Here is an 18,220-nt window from a genome sequence, read left to right on the forward strand (position 1 = left end):
ACAAACAATAAAAAAACAATGTTTGTATCCAATTATAATAGATTTCATTTGATCTGTTTGTGCAATTCTCTCTTACGGCAGTTGGTCGCACTTCTCCAGGATCCTAGGTTGATCTGAGCATCCTGACAAGCTGAAGCATATGCCTGTAGGGAGTTACACAGAGCAGAACGGTTTCCCTCCCGCACACACATGTTGTAGAGACAGTTCCTAAAGAAAGGAGATGGGTTAACGGCCGTGTGGCAAGCCAGGAATGAGCTGTTTCCCAGGTCATTGATGTTTCCACACAACCATGGGCTCTGGTACAGCCTTAAATCTGTACACATACGATACAAGTCCTCACAATCGCCATTGCATGTCAGATCATCTGCAATGGCTCTCCAGCCTTCAATAAACTGATCTACTGAATCAGCCTGCCTGCCACTGGGTAGACGGAGGTCATCAATTGGATCTCCATTAAAAAAACCACAGAGACCACAGGTGGTGTTGTAAAAAAGAGTGGAGAGAGTGATGTTTAGAAGGCCTTGACGGGAGTATCGAGCACGGACCAGACCACTCCATTCAATCACTGTGGTATTACCAGAGGAACGGTAAATCATGAGAGGCTCCACTGGATGTACATAAGGAAGAATCACTGGATCAGCATTTACCTGGGTGGAGAAGAAAGAAATTACATCATCAGCACATTTCATACAATAAAATAACTTGGTTCTGAGCAATATGTGAGACATAGGAGCACTGAAAACTATATTTAAAGATATTGTTACAGTTTGGTGTACTACAAAAGTCACGCAAGTAAAATGTATTTCCAAACCTGTAAGACTTTCTTTCTTCTCTGGAATACAAAATGAGATAATTTTATAATAATTTAATCTAAACCTGTTTGCTGAATTCAGTGTAATGGCAATGCATAGACACTCGCTTAATAAAGCACTTAAAAGTGTCATAAAAGTCATATCAAGTCTTCTGAAAGTATACAATCACTTTGTATGATGAACAGATTGTAATGTAAGTTGTTTTTCACTTTATAATAAAAGGAAATCATTGATAAAAATTTGTAAACAGTGTTGAAGCCAATACGGAGGCAACGTTGATAACACCAAACTTCATTGGTTCTTGCACATCTCATGACTCATGACATCAATGAGATTTGTTCTTATCTTCGTCATTACCACAAATTGACCGGGGTTGTGTTGCACCAGCTGTACGTAAGTTCTTGCGTAAGTTAGGATGTAAAGTTCACACTAAGGGCTTAGTAAGTACTAGTTAGTTTGTAACTTAGTCAGTGCTTAGTTTGGTTGCACCACCTGTTCTTAAGGCAAGTAGGTCCTAAGCTCTCTGTAAAGTAATGCGTAGTCACATAATATGATGTTTACCTGTATTGATCCAATCAGCAGCCTTCAAATTTGTACACAGAAGTGTTAAAAAAGCTGTGAATTTCAATCTGATCTTGTTACGGTTGATGTTCAAACCTTGTTTGTTCATGTAACTGTCAGCTGTAATAAATTATATCCTGATTAAAATATGATAAGTAATAAAAGTAGATTTTATGTATAGTATATTTGCCCTGTGTAAATAAAAATATATAGGAACTGTATCTAAAATAAATAAGGGGTGATAACTAAATACTAATACAACAGGCTGGAAAAATAGATTTTATTCATTTTAATATCCTATATATATATATTGAATGTGTTGAAATTGAAAACTGCACCGTTTGACCAGTTTCATGCTTAAGAGCCGCTTAAAAATAAATTATTTTCTCTCTCGTAAATGTAAACAAGTGTAAATGTAAACTTCATATTGTATGTCGAAATGATTGATGACTATCACACAAAACACGAGTTCACTGATGTCATAAACTCCTGGTCGGAGGCTTCTGTAAATATTTAGTTTATATGTAGGGTTACGTTCTACCTAAGCATAATGGTGCAACACTCATATATTTAGTAGTGCGTAAATTGTGACTTAGTGCCCATTTACGCCACAACTAGGCTAAGTTGTAACGTATGCACAGCTGGTGCAACCGGCCCCTGATGCCTAAAGAAGACTTTTATGACACTTTTGAGTGCTTTATTGAGCACTTCTATACCCAGTGCTTGAAGTAGGCGTGTACTCACTGGTACGTAGTAGGGTTGGGTGAAATGCAAGAAATATGTTCACAATATTTCTATAAAAAAAATAAAACATTGCATCTTATTCAATCAAATGTTTTTATGCAAAATGCTTAGCTGCTGGGTGCAGTCAAAACTACAGAATTGAAAAAATATGAAGTTAAATCATGTCAGCTCAAATGCAAGATTTTTTAACAAAAGATTAATCGATGATGAAAACAAACTTTTATTCTTGATTCTTCAAGTGTTAAATGAGCGTATTATAATGAAATGAGCGGATAATAGAGAAAAAGGAAAAACAGAAATGGCTCTTTTTTCAGTTTTTATTTTGTCATAAAATGCAGAGAATGAAGGATTTGTAAAGCATTGGTTTATAGTCAATTGATCATTTTCAGCTATTGTTTTTACATTAATAAGCTACATACAAATAGTTTGTTATTTGTTTGTATTCACTGTAGCTAATTATTTATTATTCTTTAATAAGTTAATTTATAGGCAGTTTGATAATGTTTTTTTAAACATGAACAAGGCATGAATTTCAATAAAGAAGTTCATAGTAAATAAAGATATTATATATGTAATTAATTGGATTTACATTTAAATGTAATTAATGTATTTGTTACTGTTTTAGTGACACTCACTATTAAAGCAATTATTACTTCATATACAGGTCATAATAAAGCATTGACTAATTGCTAACTAAGCATTTTGCGTGACCTAATCTAAAGTGAGCATTGTATTTGCCTAATTATACATTTATTAATGATCCATTAAAAATCTCCACAGCTCAATCACAAAGGCTCAAAACAAACCCTAAAGCTACACGAAAGTAAAGGAATAATATTGAGCAAGGAAAATCCACAGTTTATTAAAAGAGATCCTCTAACGCCACTTTAGCATTTTACATCCTATTAAGCTTTATAAGCAGACTTGTTCTCATTATTGCCAATTAAAATGGCTGTTTAAATCAGTTTCATCAGTGGACCTACTGTAAATATTTCATTAAAAATACAGCGTCACCACATGTGATGAAATGGCAAAGAAAAAAAAAAGGAAAGAGCATGTAACGTTATATTATTAACTCTAAATGATATGTTGCCAATTCAGTGCCTATTAAACTTCATTAGTGAAAGTTTCCTTACTATGCTGCTGAAGTGTACAAGTGATGTTGTCACTTTTCTCAGCGTTGTGCCAGATGGAACAATAACAGTAGTTTGTGGTTACTGAATTGGGCATTTTCTGTAATCATTTTCCAGAGATTGCAGGGGTGGATTTGTATCTTAGATACTAATCCATGTAGTAAAATGATAAAAGCACTGTATTGAATGTACAAATGTCTGCAGTGTGACAAAAACGTCCTAAGATTTGAATGCTGATCAATGAAGAATTCAGCTTTCAGGATTCAAGCCGGGAGGTGCTCCCATCTGCAACACACATTTGTCTCAGATAGAATTTATTTTTAGCCAAATCACCACTTTGATGACAAGTTTCAATGAGCAAAATTAGACACATCAATACATCAACAACTTGTATTACTTGCAAATGCATTTGAAAATGCAAATAGTTAAATTTACAAGGCATGAAAAATAGGACCCGATGAAATATTTTTCCCTAATTCTGTTTTCTATTTTATATTTCTGAAGTCCATGTTTAAAAGATTCATATTTATTTAATCAAAATAAATAAATTATTTTATCAAAAAAGTGCTTCAATAACATCTTCACAGCTCAATCTAAATGTTATTTGTTTGGGAAAATAATGTGAGCACAACAGAGAATCACTGTATAAATGAAAAACATACAGTACATTCAGTACAACAGAACACTTGTTTGTGAAATTTGCTCAAATATAATTATTCCTGATATAATAGTAATAATAAGATTGATTATAATAATAATAATAAGAGTAATAATAATAATAATTCAAATGAACATTACATTTTTACTATGCAGTAGAAATAGTAAAAAACATAAAGTGAGTATTTTTTTGTCATCATTTCCATGTCCATTTAAACTAAGCTTTTATTTTGATTGGTCATTGCTCATTACCGACAGTGGAAATATGACTACTATAACACCGTAAGAGGCTGCAATTTCATTAAATAAATAGTCTGGAATGTGCTGCATGCTTCACATTAAATGAGTGTTTCGCTCTCTGTAATCTAATACACAGATTAAAAAAGTAATAATGTGATGCTTTTAGTGGGTCAACATCTTCACACATCACTTTGAAGCATGCAACACAGGAGAACTGAATACTTCTTAAAAAAGGTGAAACTCTCACACTGGCCCTGGGCCAGCTGGCCATACTCACTGTTAAGCCATGTTAATAAATGTATAATTAGGCATATATAGTTCTAACTTTAGATTAGGTCACGCAAAAATGCTTAGCTATCCATTAGTAAGTGCTTAATTACAACCTTTATTAAGCATTAGTTGATTTAGTAAGTGTTCCAAAAACATTAATATACATGTTAATCTTTATTAACTAGGAAATTACCTATGTTATTTTCTTATGTGGGCTGATACTGTCAAAGATACGGAATAAAGCAGATCTAAATATTCTTCCTTTGGTTTCATAAACAATAACCCTACATTGTATGTTTTTATTTTCAAAGTAAAGTTAATCAAAACCTATTTGTTAGTAGAGGGTGTGAGGTCAGGTTTGTGCTTCAGCCAGATCTTAAGGAATTTATTACCTTAAAAAATATGAATGGAATAACCCTGACTATTTTCATGTAAATAAACGCACATTATTGAATGTTTTTGTTATTCATGTTAACATGTTAGTTACAATGAAAGTGTTAGGTAAGATAAATACCAAAAAAAGTTTGGCCCCCGTTAAATTTTCATCTGGACAATCTGGCTCCTGCAAGAAAATAGTTGAGCCCTGCCATACCTACACTTTTTTTCTTCCACTTCCGCAAGAGAAAGAAAGTCAAATGGGTTCGGAACAACGTGACGGTGGGTAAATGATACCAGAATCTTCATTTTTGGTTGAAGTATTCCATTAAAATTATCTTTCTGTTTCACAGAGCTTAGAATTGACACTGTTTTTACAAATCATAAAAGTATAAAAGTCACCACAAACCTTGATCAAGTCGAAATCCGAGCCACCCATCTGTGCCTCCAAATGTGACACCCTAACAACCACTGGCCGTACCCATGTAGGACCCTTATTGACCAGCTTCCTGCCAATCTTCACCTCGACTGACGTTACGTTTGCAGGCAAGCGGCCCAAAGTCTTCACCAAGTAGAATGAGCTCTCATCAGGGAATGGCATTGTAGACCCATCAAACGTAGCCAGTATTTGAGTCTGTGTTAATGAACAGACTGCTTCACGACGAGGGTAACACCCCAGCAACCCAACTTCTGCCATACACACCTCTCCTTCACCACAAGAGTCGTTGAAGCACGTTACTTCACCTGCCGGGCCGCACACGCAACGCTGGGAGCATTCACTACCCGCCTCACTCCCTTCCCCGGTCCAGAAGGTCTCATTTAGGGCATAATAGAGACCATCACGTTCACATCCACACTCAGAGTGAAGGACACAGCGGCTACCGCTCAGCACATAACCCTGGTCGCACTGGCAGCCCTCAGTGCATGGATGGGTGCAGTAGAGGTGAGAAGTCAGGTCGGAGCAGGAGCCAGGACATGCACTGGTGCAGACCTGGTAGTGGCTGTTCTCAGGGCACGTCAAAGCTAAGAGCCAGTAAAAAAATTGAAAAAGGGCAGTTCAGAGGATGCCATAGCATAGACAGAACATCTTTATGAGAGAAAGTGAGAAAATGATTCAATACTGGATTCGATACTGTATTTAATCTCATTAAACATAATAAGGGGGAATTCTAAATGAAAATGAATTGCACCCAGTAAAAGCGCTGTTTATTTGCACGTGCTGTCTATACTGTAAGTGCCCGCCCGATTCACTAAAGCATTTATGCAGATCAGTCAACAGTGCAAACATGCCCACAAAATCTGTGTTGAACGCAATCTATACAGCACAATCCCGATCTTGTGGGCCGAAACTGACCACTATATAGCAAAGAGGGAAGCCCACCACTGCGGTCTCACTCTGCCGGGACTGTCCAGCATCACTCCACTACTGTGATCCAGACACCTGAATCATCTCTTTAACATGCTGCTTTACCACACTGTGCATCTGTATGTCAGGTAATAATGCTCTTCTCCATCTTTTGATCATTATTTGAGGAATTACAGCTACCATGATCAATAGAAAATGCACACAAGCATCTCTTTTGAATACATTTCAGCAAATAGCCTTCTTTGCTTGGGTGGTTATAAATAAATGTAATTGCGCCCGGAAAACAGTGACGAGTTTTGTGAATGAAGCACAATCTTAATTTAAACACTCACATCCAGTGATATTTCAGCACTGATTGTGCCTGCTTAAACTAAATTGCAAGTGGTTGATGAATAAGACGCAGGTCTTTGTGCTGAAATTCCATGTGCAAAAGTGGCACAACGGTTTAGCGAATTAACCCCTGTACTGTATGTCTATGATGTCTCAAAAAGCCTAGCTTAACCAGCATGCAGTTCCTATGCTGTTTTAGGTTCTGGGTTATGCTGGTTAGTGATGGTTTGATGCAGGTCTAACTGGTGGCCAGCACAGCCATGTCGTTCACCATCAAAACCTAGCTGATGAAGCTGGTCTTTCTAGTAATGGTTAACCCAGAGTTTCCCAACATTTTTTCAGCCACGGCACATTTTTTACGACTAAAAACATTATACGGCACACCACTATCCCACATAACCTAACCATCCTCAATATATTTCCTTTTCAAGAACTTGTGCATGTTTTCTTTCTGTCTTAGTAGCGCATTTACTTGTAATGTATGATATTTTGCTATGCCAAAAAAAAAAAGTCACACAGGTAGGCTACGCTGTGTGAGGTCACGGGTGGCAAGAGCGCTAAATGGGTAATGAAAAAACAATAAATTTGCTTCTTTCCTAATTTGTAGATTTGTTCTTGCAATGCCACAACAAATTACAGGGATACAAACTCATGAGGGGCGAAAAAGGTAAGACAATCACTGGTCCACGAACATTTTTTCTGGGGATATTTTTTTAAAAGAATAAGTTAAAAGCACCAATTCCAGCTATTTTAGTGATTCAAGTTTATTCAAGTTTACAATTGTACAGAATTAGATGCAAAATAAAAAAGCATGTTCTTTTTCACATTTGTTAAATTTTATTAACTGATTAGTTCAGTGACCCCTTCTGGAAATGTCACTAGGTGGCGACAAATGAGCGTCTTATGTGCTTTGAGTGAGTCAGTGAATCATTTTGAGTCGTTCATGACCAAAATCTACCAAGAGACTTTATAGTGTTTAAGCATTAAAAGAACAAAACAGATCTACAGTCTTCCTTCAGTCTGAGCATTATTTTTCATCCAAAAAGACAACAATAATAGTCTAATAGTAGTGAGTTTCAATAACATCCTTAACTTCTGTTTTATTAAAACTTTTATGGCTACAAATCTACCGACTTCAGTATAAGAATTATAAACACGAACAGATCTATGGTATAATTTTCCTACAGTAGCCTATTTAAACTGCTGAGCGTGGCTTTTATCAGAAAATACCGCAATAATAGACAAATAATTCTAATTTCACACGAGTTGAGTCGAGGTGTCAACGCTCCGTTCTACGCCAGCATCAAGTGCCGCCCTCCGCATGACAAGAGTTGCTGAAAGCGTCACAGAGGGGCGATTTTATGAGTTTGCCATGGAAAAAAGCGGGTGATGTGCAAAATAAACATTGAAAACATTTATTTGGAAGAGAGAAAAAAGCTTGCAGTTGCTTTGATAGCAGAAAGTAATAAAAAGACTTGTTTATGTTCAGGTCGAAGCATTTTCTTGGTGAATTTAAATGAGTTCAATAATGGGGTCTCTGATATTCGTAAATGATAAGGTAATATTTAATTAAAATAAATTATGAGACATTCAATGTCTCTTCACAAATTTGGACAGTTTTTTAATATTTCTTGTTGCTTAGTTCTCTCAAAGACATCGTTGGTGAAGCAAAACACGTGTGTGAGAAACACTTTGGTGTGACGTCACTTCATAGACTTCAATGTATTCTGCAGCGCTGATGCGAGTCACGTGAAAGAATATAAATATCACTCACTTCTGCACATTAATCATTGATCTTCACAATCACAAAAGCGACCGATTATGCTTTCAAAATGGCAAATTTCTCTGAAAGGTGAGGAGTTTGGATCCCTGAAATTATTTTTATTTTTTTCATGCATTTATTTATTTTGTGGAATTTGGCAGCACACCTGACAATAGTTCACGGCACACTAGTGTGTGTTGCACTAGCACTGTGATTGGGAAACACTGGGTTAACCAACATTAGTCTTGCTGATTAAGCTAGTCCAAAAGCCTTGTTGGAACACCAGCGCACCAGCATCCCATTTTGCGGACCAGAATTCACAACACAACATATGCTGGTGACTTTTTTTTTTTTTTCAGCAGGGTTGACATTGAAAATTGTGCTCTGTAGAGTTTTAATTATTAATGAATCTATGATACAGACTTTTGAGAGGGATGTACCTTTCCTCTTGAACTCTCTTTATCTTTGAGGGCACATTCACACTAGACACGATACACAAATTTCATGATATGATACGATGCATAGCCTCACGATATGATACAATACGAGCACTCACAAATATTTTGCTCAAACATATTCAAGGATTCGACATAAATGCCTTTTAAATCATAAACACCACAAAAGTGTCTGACATTGGCAACAAAACGCAGAGCTCAAAGACATGCAAACATGACATTTTTTTTTTTTGTGGAGAAAATAAGATGGTCTACAATCAAGTAATTTATATTTGTATAGCAATTTCACAATACACATTGTTTCAAAGCAGCTTTATAGAAAATCACGGCTTGTTGTCTTGATAGCCCCCAGTGATCAAGCTGAAGTGACTAGCAAATAAATAAATAAAACTCCTTTCAATGTTATTTAGAGGTGAAAAAAAAAACTCTAGAGGAACCTCTGGTTTTATGATATATGTACCTAATCCAATATTATTTAGTGGCTTGAGCAAAAACCGATTAATACACTTAATAATTTTTGCCCTCTTCCGCCTGTTTCACTTTGTATGTAAACTTTACCGCGTTATTACCGGCTTACAACATGTGCACAAGTGTTGTTCTCAAAGCTGTTTACATTTCGAAATCAAAAGCAGATAATTTTAAGTCTCATGTAATCGTGGGATTCTTACGTTGCCGTTTTTTTGAATATGCTGTTTTTGATAGGTATGAGCATGTGCAAATCACTCTCGGTGTCGGCCGTTAAACTTATTGCTGCTGTTTCTGCCTCACAAATCCACCGATTTGTGTGATGATTTTGTTGTAAACCAAACGGCATAATTTATTTGATGAACTGTAGCACCAGGACATGACACTGTTTTTTTTTTTTGGCAAATTTGACAAGCTGTAGCGCTACAGTACAATCTACTTGGAATTTGCTATCGATCTTCTCGCCTATGTACTGTAATGTTTTCCTGTGATCGCTCAGCGCCGCCTCTCTGGGGAGGAGATTGTTCCGCTCAATATTGTGCTGCATGGTTTTAATTACACTGTTTTTTATGTATCGCACGATACATATGGTATTGAATATTGAGCGTCGTATCCTTTGATACAATATGATAGAATATTTTTTTACACCCCTAATTCACAACTGGTATCACTTACCACAGAAAGAGCGTGATCTCCAGGGCCGTATAGTGACCCCCAGGGCCTGGCATGCCAGTGCATAGGCCTGAATAGCCTGGCACAGGGTAGTGATATTATCACGATTACTGCACATATCATAAACACAGCTGTACACAAATGCTGTGGGGTCTACCACAGCTCTGCAGTCTCTGAATGGCCCATCGGTCTTATTAATCAGCCCGCAGTAGTCTGAGCGAAAGTAGAACGCTTCGGCTGCTGGCTCACACATGCTACAGTTCTGGGCACAGCCATCTGTACAACGAAAATCTGTGTCCTCAGCTCGCCAGCTACCACCCAGTTCCACTACACTCTCTGCCAGAGAACCATCTGGCAACACAGGGTCATCAGCGGGGTCATCGTTGTAGTTGCCACATAGACCGCAAGTGTTGTTGAAATAGGAGCTGGGGAGGGAGATGGAGGCATAATGCAATCCGTCATAGGTCACCAAAAGACCAAAGTCTGTTTCCAAAGCAACGGCAACGCCAGATTGGTAAACCTTGACTGCCCCTAGTTGAAGTTGAACAGGGAGTGTCTTTATCAGGCCATCCACCTGTAACCACAGAAACACAGATACATGAAAGTGAAAAGCATTGAGAAAGGTTACATTGGCCGTGTCCTGCAAGAACAATTTAATCTTCTAGGCTGCTATTTATACTGATTGTAAAGTGAATCTATTGGTAGGAGGAACAGCTTTGAATTTAAAAGAACAGAAACATGAAGAAAGCTGACCTGCACGGTTCCCAGAGTCCCTTTGGGTAGAGTGACACGGTGGTTATACACCTCTACTGTCACATCCCGCAGCCAGGACACGGAGGTCATACCCCTGTTCTCATTTTTGGCCTCCACACTGAAGAAAGTCAAACCAGGCATTTCCCAGCATGGACGAGCCAAAAGGTACGAGCAAGTACCCTGGATGAGGCATCAAGTAGATCATTGAGGTTAATTACCACAGATCTTGACAAAGCATGCAATCACAAATGATAATCATGATATTCAGTTTTGTTATGAACTGAAATTGATCTGTGACTTCATGATGATGTTCCTCACATTCTTTTCATTTTAATATGCATCTTTGATGAAAAAGTTTATCATTTACTATATCCGATTATTTTTTATCAAAATGGGGACATTGCAGTCCTAAAGTGTACCTGGAAGTGATAGAGAAATCCATCGAAAGTGTGGTAGTGCGGGTCTCCAAACACCACACAGGTGCTGGTACGTGTGGGCTGGCAGTAGTAGGCCGCCTCCACCTGTTCACAGGTCTCTAACTGACCACATGGAGTTTGCTGACAGATCACCTCATTATCCACATCAAGACACCTACATCGCTGAGCACATTGGTCTGACAGCCAGAACAACTCTCCACGCCGGTAAAACTGCCCTGAAAGAGAGATTGCAGAGCAAGAAAGGGCCTGAGGTGATGAGAATTTGTTTTGGAAGTATTCATGCGGACAACAAAGATGAATAAACAATAATATGTCTATTGCTCTTTATAGTAATGTTTCACCATTTCAGCTCCAAGATTTAGCTCTAACAGAAGTTTATAGAAACTGGCGGCCAAAAGTTTGGAATAATGTACAGATTTTGCTCTTATGGAAGAAATTGGTACTTAAATTCACCAAAGTGGCATTCAAGTGACCACAATGAATAATCAGGACATTAATAATGTGAAAATTACTTTTTTAATTTGAAAACAAATTTCAGAACTTCTCAAAAAATCCTCCACGTGCAGCAATGACAGCTTTACAGATCCTTGACATTCTAGCTGTCAGTTTGTCCTCAGGTGACATTTCACCCCACGCTTCCTGTAGCACATGCCATATATGTGGCTGTCTTGATGGGCACTTCTCACACATCGTATATTCTAGCTGATCTCACAAAAGCTCAATGGGGTTAAGATCCATAACACTCATTTCCAATTATCTGTTGTCCAATCTCTGTGTTTCTTTGCCCACTCTAACCTTCTCTTTTTGTTTTCTGTTTCAAAAGTGTTTATTTCTTTGCAATTCTTCCCATAAGACCTGCACCCCTGAGTCTTCTCTTTACTGTTGTAAATGAAACTGGTGTTGAGCGAGTAGAATTCAATGAAGCTGTCAGCTGAGGACATGTGAGGCATCTATTTCTCAAACTAGAGACTCTGATGTACTTATCCTCTTGTTTAATTGTACATCTGACCTTCCACACATCTTTCAGTCATTGTTAGAGCCAATTGTCCTTTGTCGGTGAAGACTGTAGTTACACCTTTGTATGAAATCTTCAGTTTATTTCCAATTTCAAGCAATGTGTAGCCTTCATTCCTCAAAACAATGATTGACTGATGAATTTCTAGAGAAAGATGTTTCTTTTTTGCCATTTTTTAACTAATATTGAACTTAAGACATGCCAGTCTATTGCATACTGTGGCAACTCAAAAACAAACACAAAGGCAATGTTAAGCTTCATTTAATGAACCAAATAGCTTTCAACTGTGTTTGATATAATGGCAAGTGATTTTCTAGTGCCAAATTAGCAATTTAACATGATTACTCAAGGATAAGGTGTTGGAGTGATGGCTGCTGGAAATGGAGCCGGTCTAGATTTGATCAAAAATTTAATTTTTGGGGACCTGGATAGCTCAGCAAGTAAAGACGCTGACTACCACACCTAGAGTCGCAAATCCGAATCCAGGGCATGCTGAGTGACTCCAGTCAGGCTTCCTAAGCAATCAAATGGCCGGTTGCTAAGGTGGGTAGAGTCACATTGGGTTAACCTCCTCGTGGTAGCTATAATGTGGTTCTCGCTCTCGGTGAGGCGCTTGGTGAGTTGTGTGTGAATGCTGCGGAGAACCACTTGACATGCCTCCACACGCACTAGGTCTCTGCAGTAACGCGCTCAACAAGCCATGTGATAAGATACGCAGATTGTCTGATGCGTATCTTATCAGATGCGGAGGCAACTGAGATTCGTCCTCCTCCACCCGGATTGAGGCGAGTCACTTCGCCACCATGAGGACTTGGAGCGCATTTGGAATTGGGCATGCCAAATTGGGGAGAAAAGGGGAGAAAAGGGGAGAACCCCCCCAATAGTGATGGTGCTGTTTTTCACATCAGTAATGTCCTGACTAGAATTTGTGATTAGTTAAATGCCACTTTGATGAATTAAAGTAACAATTTCCTTCCAAAACAGCAAAATCTGTACGTTATTCCAAACTTTTGGATGCCAGTTTGCATTGGCTGGTAAGTTAATGAACATACAAATTGTATTTTAACATGACGCATTTTTGTACCACCATAGCTGCATCCATTTGCTGGGTCTATCTGGTCTTTGTCAATGCGAAAGAACCACCGTCCAGGCAAGTTGACATTAGTCGTCAGTTCAATGTTGACTACTTCATTTGAGCGTGATCCGGGAAGATTTAAGAAGTGGCTGATATCTCCACCATTGAAACCTGCCTAGAGAGAGTAATCGTGGAAGAGAATGTGAAAGAGTCTGAGACAGAGATGTAGAATTAGATGTAGAACTCATGTTGTCCAAATTAGGGTTTTTAGAGGGTGAAAAAGTTTCCAATTGACCAGATGACATCTGATTCAAAGAAGGGCATCATAACAGTAGTAACTTCTCTTACAACTGTTATATAATAGACTAGTTTTGATAGATTACCTGTGCTGTGGTTCCTCCCAGGCCTGTTAGAGGGTCTCCTCCACTCGCTGTGCCAGTGCTCCAATTTATCTCTCCGTAATTAAACATTGCAAAAGAATTTTGGCCATCGGAGATTAACACTGCCTGAAATGTATTTACCTGGAAAAAAAAAGTTAATTACAGTTTCAGCACTCTTTTGATCTTTGAGGCCTGCATTGTTGTAGCACTGGTGATCTGACACTACATACTACTCAATAGCACAGATTAGATTTTGATCAGGTAAATAAAACAATGAGAAAAAGAAGGAAAAATAAATCTCTTTCTCACCGGTGTGGTCTGGCTGCCTCCATAAAAGGTGACTTGGTTCCAGGTAGCAATGAAAACCCAGGAGGCAGTGAAGGAAGCCATACTCTTGAAATATTTTCTGACATCCTGAGTGGCCCTTTCGAGGATCTCGAGGTCCATTGACTCACGGTAGTGCACATCCCCACGGATACCATTGTGCACGTCAGCCCATAAAGGGGCAATGAAGGAACGGCTGTCACTGAGGGGGAAAGCCTCTGGAGTGAACTGACTCACCTGAACGTTGAAAGAGATCACTCCATTGTTGTTGACCTATGGGGACAAAAAGGTGGACCAGTGGATGGATGAAAGAATTAAAGGGATAATTCACCCAAAAATGTTTAATTCATGTTATCTTAGTATTGTTCCAAACCTGTATGTCAAAAGGATGTGCTAGCTATCCGGATGATTTATTTAAAACCAAGTTACCACTTAATTGCGGAAATGGACACCTATGTTTGATATCACATCATCTTAGACATTTTGTAGCAATAATATATTTGGTGATTTTCTTCAAAGTGTAAATTTTTTTTTTTTTGGACACTTACATAAAGGGATCTATAGGGCACATTGAAGAAAATGAATGGAATTAGTATTGGAATCTCTGTAGAACTGCCGTCATCCATCTTGGGGGTTTCTAAATCCCTGTGAGCTGGTCCAAAGGGGTAGAGGGTATCCTGAGAGAAAGCTAAGTGGCGGAGAAGAAAACTGAGAAATGTTGTCACCAAAGCAATGCAGCAAAGTTCAGGTGCTCCTGTCAGTGTGGCCTGATACATTGTAAAGAGTGAATTTAAACACTGAATGTAAATTCAAGATGTGTCTAGAATACAATGACAGCAGACAAAGGTGCATTTCTTTTAGGAAACGTGTTGTACAGTAGGTCTACTGAAATGTGAGAACTCTTCCTACTGATAAAGTTAATTAATTTCACTAATGAAAGCATTTAAGGTTCTTACATCTTGTTTAATTAATTAAATAGCTGTTTATTGACTTTGCCTTGGCTCTCTTTTATTATCAATCACAGTTACATTTAATGCTTAGAAACTGTGGAGGCAGAAGAGGATTTATAGGCTGAAGGAATAGTACATTACTTACCTCCTCTGGGAGCAAGAGTGCTAAAGAGCTGGAGCAGAGAGACCAAAGTGCCTGTTCTGACCATCCTAAACACCTGAGAAACACATACAGAGTTTCAAGAGGTATGACTTTAAATTCTCATCATGAGCTTAAAAGGAACAATAATGCTTTAGTGCCGCCCACCGTCTAAACATAATTTACGGTCACATGATATTTTTGCTATATAAAATACATTGAGCATGGAGATAAGCACATTTTAAAAAGTAACAACTAGGCTAAGACATATTTGTCTCCAGTCTTCCCCATTTTAAAGAGCAGTCTCCCAGGGCTCCCATGGGGGCATTCTGCCCCTTTCTCCCCCTCCGTGGTGGGCTTGTTCACCCTGAGCTGAAAAGGTTCCATTATGTGATGGAGAACAATGTGTAGGGATCACTTTCTCCAGCACTACCTTGTGAGTGAGCTATGGTGATGCAGTTCTAGGCCTCCACAGTGCCAATGAGCCCGCAGCTGGGAGAACTTGCCTCGCTCCTCTCCATCGTCTGAAGGGTCTATTACCAAGTGTTTATGTGCTATGACTTGTTGGCATCAGAGAAAGGGCTGTGAATAGTGTGGCTAATGGGTTTAATTTAGCAGGCTTGAATTGCCAGGGTCTTTACGGCAACCCGGAGGGGATGAAGTTTGAGTTTCAGTCCCTTTAGATTTGCCCAACCTTAGTGTGCCAAAACAAATGGACATCTCCTGAAATCATAGGATCAATGGTGCACTCAAATTTGATTAATAATTAAATAATTATTATATAACATATATTTCATATAACATGAAAAATATATGTTATATACGGTGAGGCCTATTAGCCCACATTGAAAAATTTTATATTCAAAATTATTTAAAACCTGGAAATGAACGGAAATGTTTAGAATTTTGAAATATTTTTGATGTAGAATAAGTAAACAATAATATAAATATTTCAGCCTTTTTTTTTGTACATTTGTGACATTGACCACGTGAACCCCAGACCTTTATATAAAAGGACAAATTTCCTAGTTTCCATTGAAGCATGCAGGGTGCTATTTGGAACATTCTCAAATCAATGCTGGTATAACATGAATCCTGCAGGATTTGCATGTTAGCCTTGTATTGTTGCTAGCCTGTGTGACCAAAGGAGATGTTAGTCAGTGAGTAAATGGCAACTGAATTTAAATTTTTGGGTGAACTATCCCTTTAAGGGATAACATGAATCGTCAGGTTTTGCATAAACTTGTGGAGTTCATGCCAGTTCAAGTGCATGTTGTGCATTAAGAGAAAAAAAGGGGTTATACCAAATACAAAGAAATTCATGTTCATTTTAATTCAGCTTTACACTGAAATTGTTATGTTGATAATATAATTTGTAATGAAAAAAAAAGTAGTTAATAAACTATTAAAAATAAAACTAAAGATGAATACATGCATTTTCACAAGTAGACTGAGACCTTTGAACCCAATTGTTATACATCCTATAACTTTTTGTCTTCAGTTGTGAATCTTGTAAGCCAAAAACATTCACATTTATTTTCACATATCAAACGTTACATTGTCAGATGCCGTCATCACCCATTAAAATGAACCAGAGGTCACAATTGCTGTGTCATTGGCCCAACTAATCAATACATGTATCAACAGTGAGTCAGCCAAATTACATTTCTCTGGTTTTCTACCAGAAGTTAACAGATTAAATGTAATACTGAGCTGTCAAACTACAGTATACATCATACAGAAGACAAAGTCTTTTTTTCATAAATGTAATAAAAAAATTTAAAAAAAGTAATGCTCTACACTAGTCCAGTATAAATACTTCTAGAAATCTGTGTAACTACAATAAAGAAGTTAAACAAAAATTACAAATCTCTAAAGAATTTTTGCATTTACAATATCAGGATATCATCTTACAAAGTATTTAATAACCACAGATACTACCGTAAATGTTAACTCAATGTATTTGAGTGAGGAATGGATTCAGTCTTTTAAAAGAAGGAAGTGTAGCATTGCTTCTCATTGTCAAATGGGGAAAAAAGATCTACCTTAATCCAACATAACTGAAACCAAGTCTACAAAGAAGAGCCTATGTGTTTGAACAATGTCCTGTGTAACATCTTCTGTCATGAAACCACAGCACAGACAAAACTGACATTTGATGGGATTCCCAAGTGAACCATGAGATACAGTGTGAGATGCCAACAGGAAAATCCATTGCTCTCTACATCACATTACATAGACTAACAGAGTTCATTTGGCTAACCTCTCCGAAACTGATCTCAAACGAGCTGCCTGTCTGACAACTGGCATTAATACCATTGATAGATGTTATCAAAATTACTTAGTTACCGATTGGCATTTAAAACCTATCATTTACCTTTTCACGCACAAAGTGTGCTTCCGAAACAAGAGAGAGAAAAGGGGGTGTAAAAGTGGTAGAAAGCATCTGAACATTACTCGTGAGAAACGGACAAGGATAGAAAGAGAGACAATTTGTCATAAGAAAACAAACAAACAAAACAGGAACAAAACACAAGAGCTCCGGTTCAAAGACCACAACTCAGAAAACGGCACTTACCTGCCTTCAGAGGACGGAAGTTCAGCACGTCACCTGTGCATCAGCCTCTAAGTCACATCCAAGTGGGTACCATCAACGCAGTCTCAAGAGTGGAGGGGCACTGCTCTTGGATGCAAAAAAGGGAGGGGGGAAATGCCCTGAGAATCCTCCTAAATCCTCCACTCACACAGAACACTCTGCTGATCTGATTCCACCGGACAACCGCCAAGGATAAGAATGGCAAACACTGCCCAATCCGTGCCTCAGGGTACGCTTGATTTCAAAGAGCAAAAGTCTGGAGAAAGTGATCCCAGAATTAGAGGACAGAGGAGTGAGTGAGTGAGTGAGTGAGTGTGTGGGTTCCCTGTACAGCTCTACTAGAGGGAGACGCATCAGAGAAAGACGCTACCTTTTGCACCAGGGATAGTGTTAAAGTTAATCTGTGATCAGTTTTTGGGGAAGAGGGAGGATAGGAGTGGGAGAGGGAAAGAGAGAGGGGTGGGGATGGAGAGAGTGGTTGAGACTTTCAAAAGAGGGAAAGAAAGATTAAAGAGTGGTAAAGAGAGAGTGGTTGAGGGAGGGGGGGGGAGGGGGGGTGGTAGAGCTGTGAACCAGTGAAGGGTGGCGTTTGGTAAGTAAGTGAAGGGAAATATTGAAACTGGACCTGAAAGGACCTGAAAGAGGATTTCTGAAGAAAATGTCAGGCCTTTGGACTGAACCCCTATTCCCTAGACAGCAGCCCTCTCTT

The 18,220-nt window shown here is 38.3% G+C and overlaps 1 protein-coding gene across 1 annotated transcript in view; it reads right to left on the reverse strand.

The window, feature by feature from the left end:
- The window catches only part of tecta (tectorin alpha), a 36,079-nt gene extending 21,094 nt beyond the window's left edge, over positions 1-14,985 (reverse strand). The window contains exons 1-10 of the mRNA XM_052106088.1: positions 14,922-14,985; positions 14,375-14,514; positions 13,812-14,099; positions 13,506-13,643; positions 13,132-13,297; positions 11,015-11,247; positions 10,596-10,775; positions 9,846-10,416; positions 5,202-5,815; positions 77-647 (exon numbers count right to left, since the gene is read on the reverse strand). Of these exons, the coding sequence (XP_051962048.1) occupies positions 77-647; positions 5,202-5,815; positions 9,846-10,416; positions 10,596-10,775; positions 11,015-11,247; positions 13,132-13,297; positions 13,506-13,643; positions 13,812-14,099; positions 14,375-14,514; positions 14,922-14,985 (2,965 nt within the window). The remainder of the gene's footprint in view (positions 1-76; positions 648-5,201; positions 5,816-9,845; positions 10,417-10,595; positions 10,776-11,014; positions 11,248-13,131; positions 13,298-13,505; positions 13,644-13,811; positions 14,100-14,374; positions 14,515-14,921) is intronic.
- Positions 14,986-18,220: the final 3,235 nt, after the last annotated feature.

The sequence above is a fragment of the Xyrauchen texanus genome, chromosome 3 (genome assembly GCF_025860055.1).
Source record: "Xyrauchen texanus isolate HMW12.3.18 chromosome 3, RBS_HiC_50CHRs, whole genome shotgun sequence".
NCBI lineage: Eukaryota > Metazoa > Chordata > Actinopteri > Cypriniformes > Catostomidae > Xyrauchen > Xyrauchen texanus.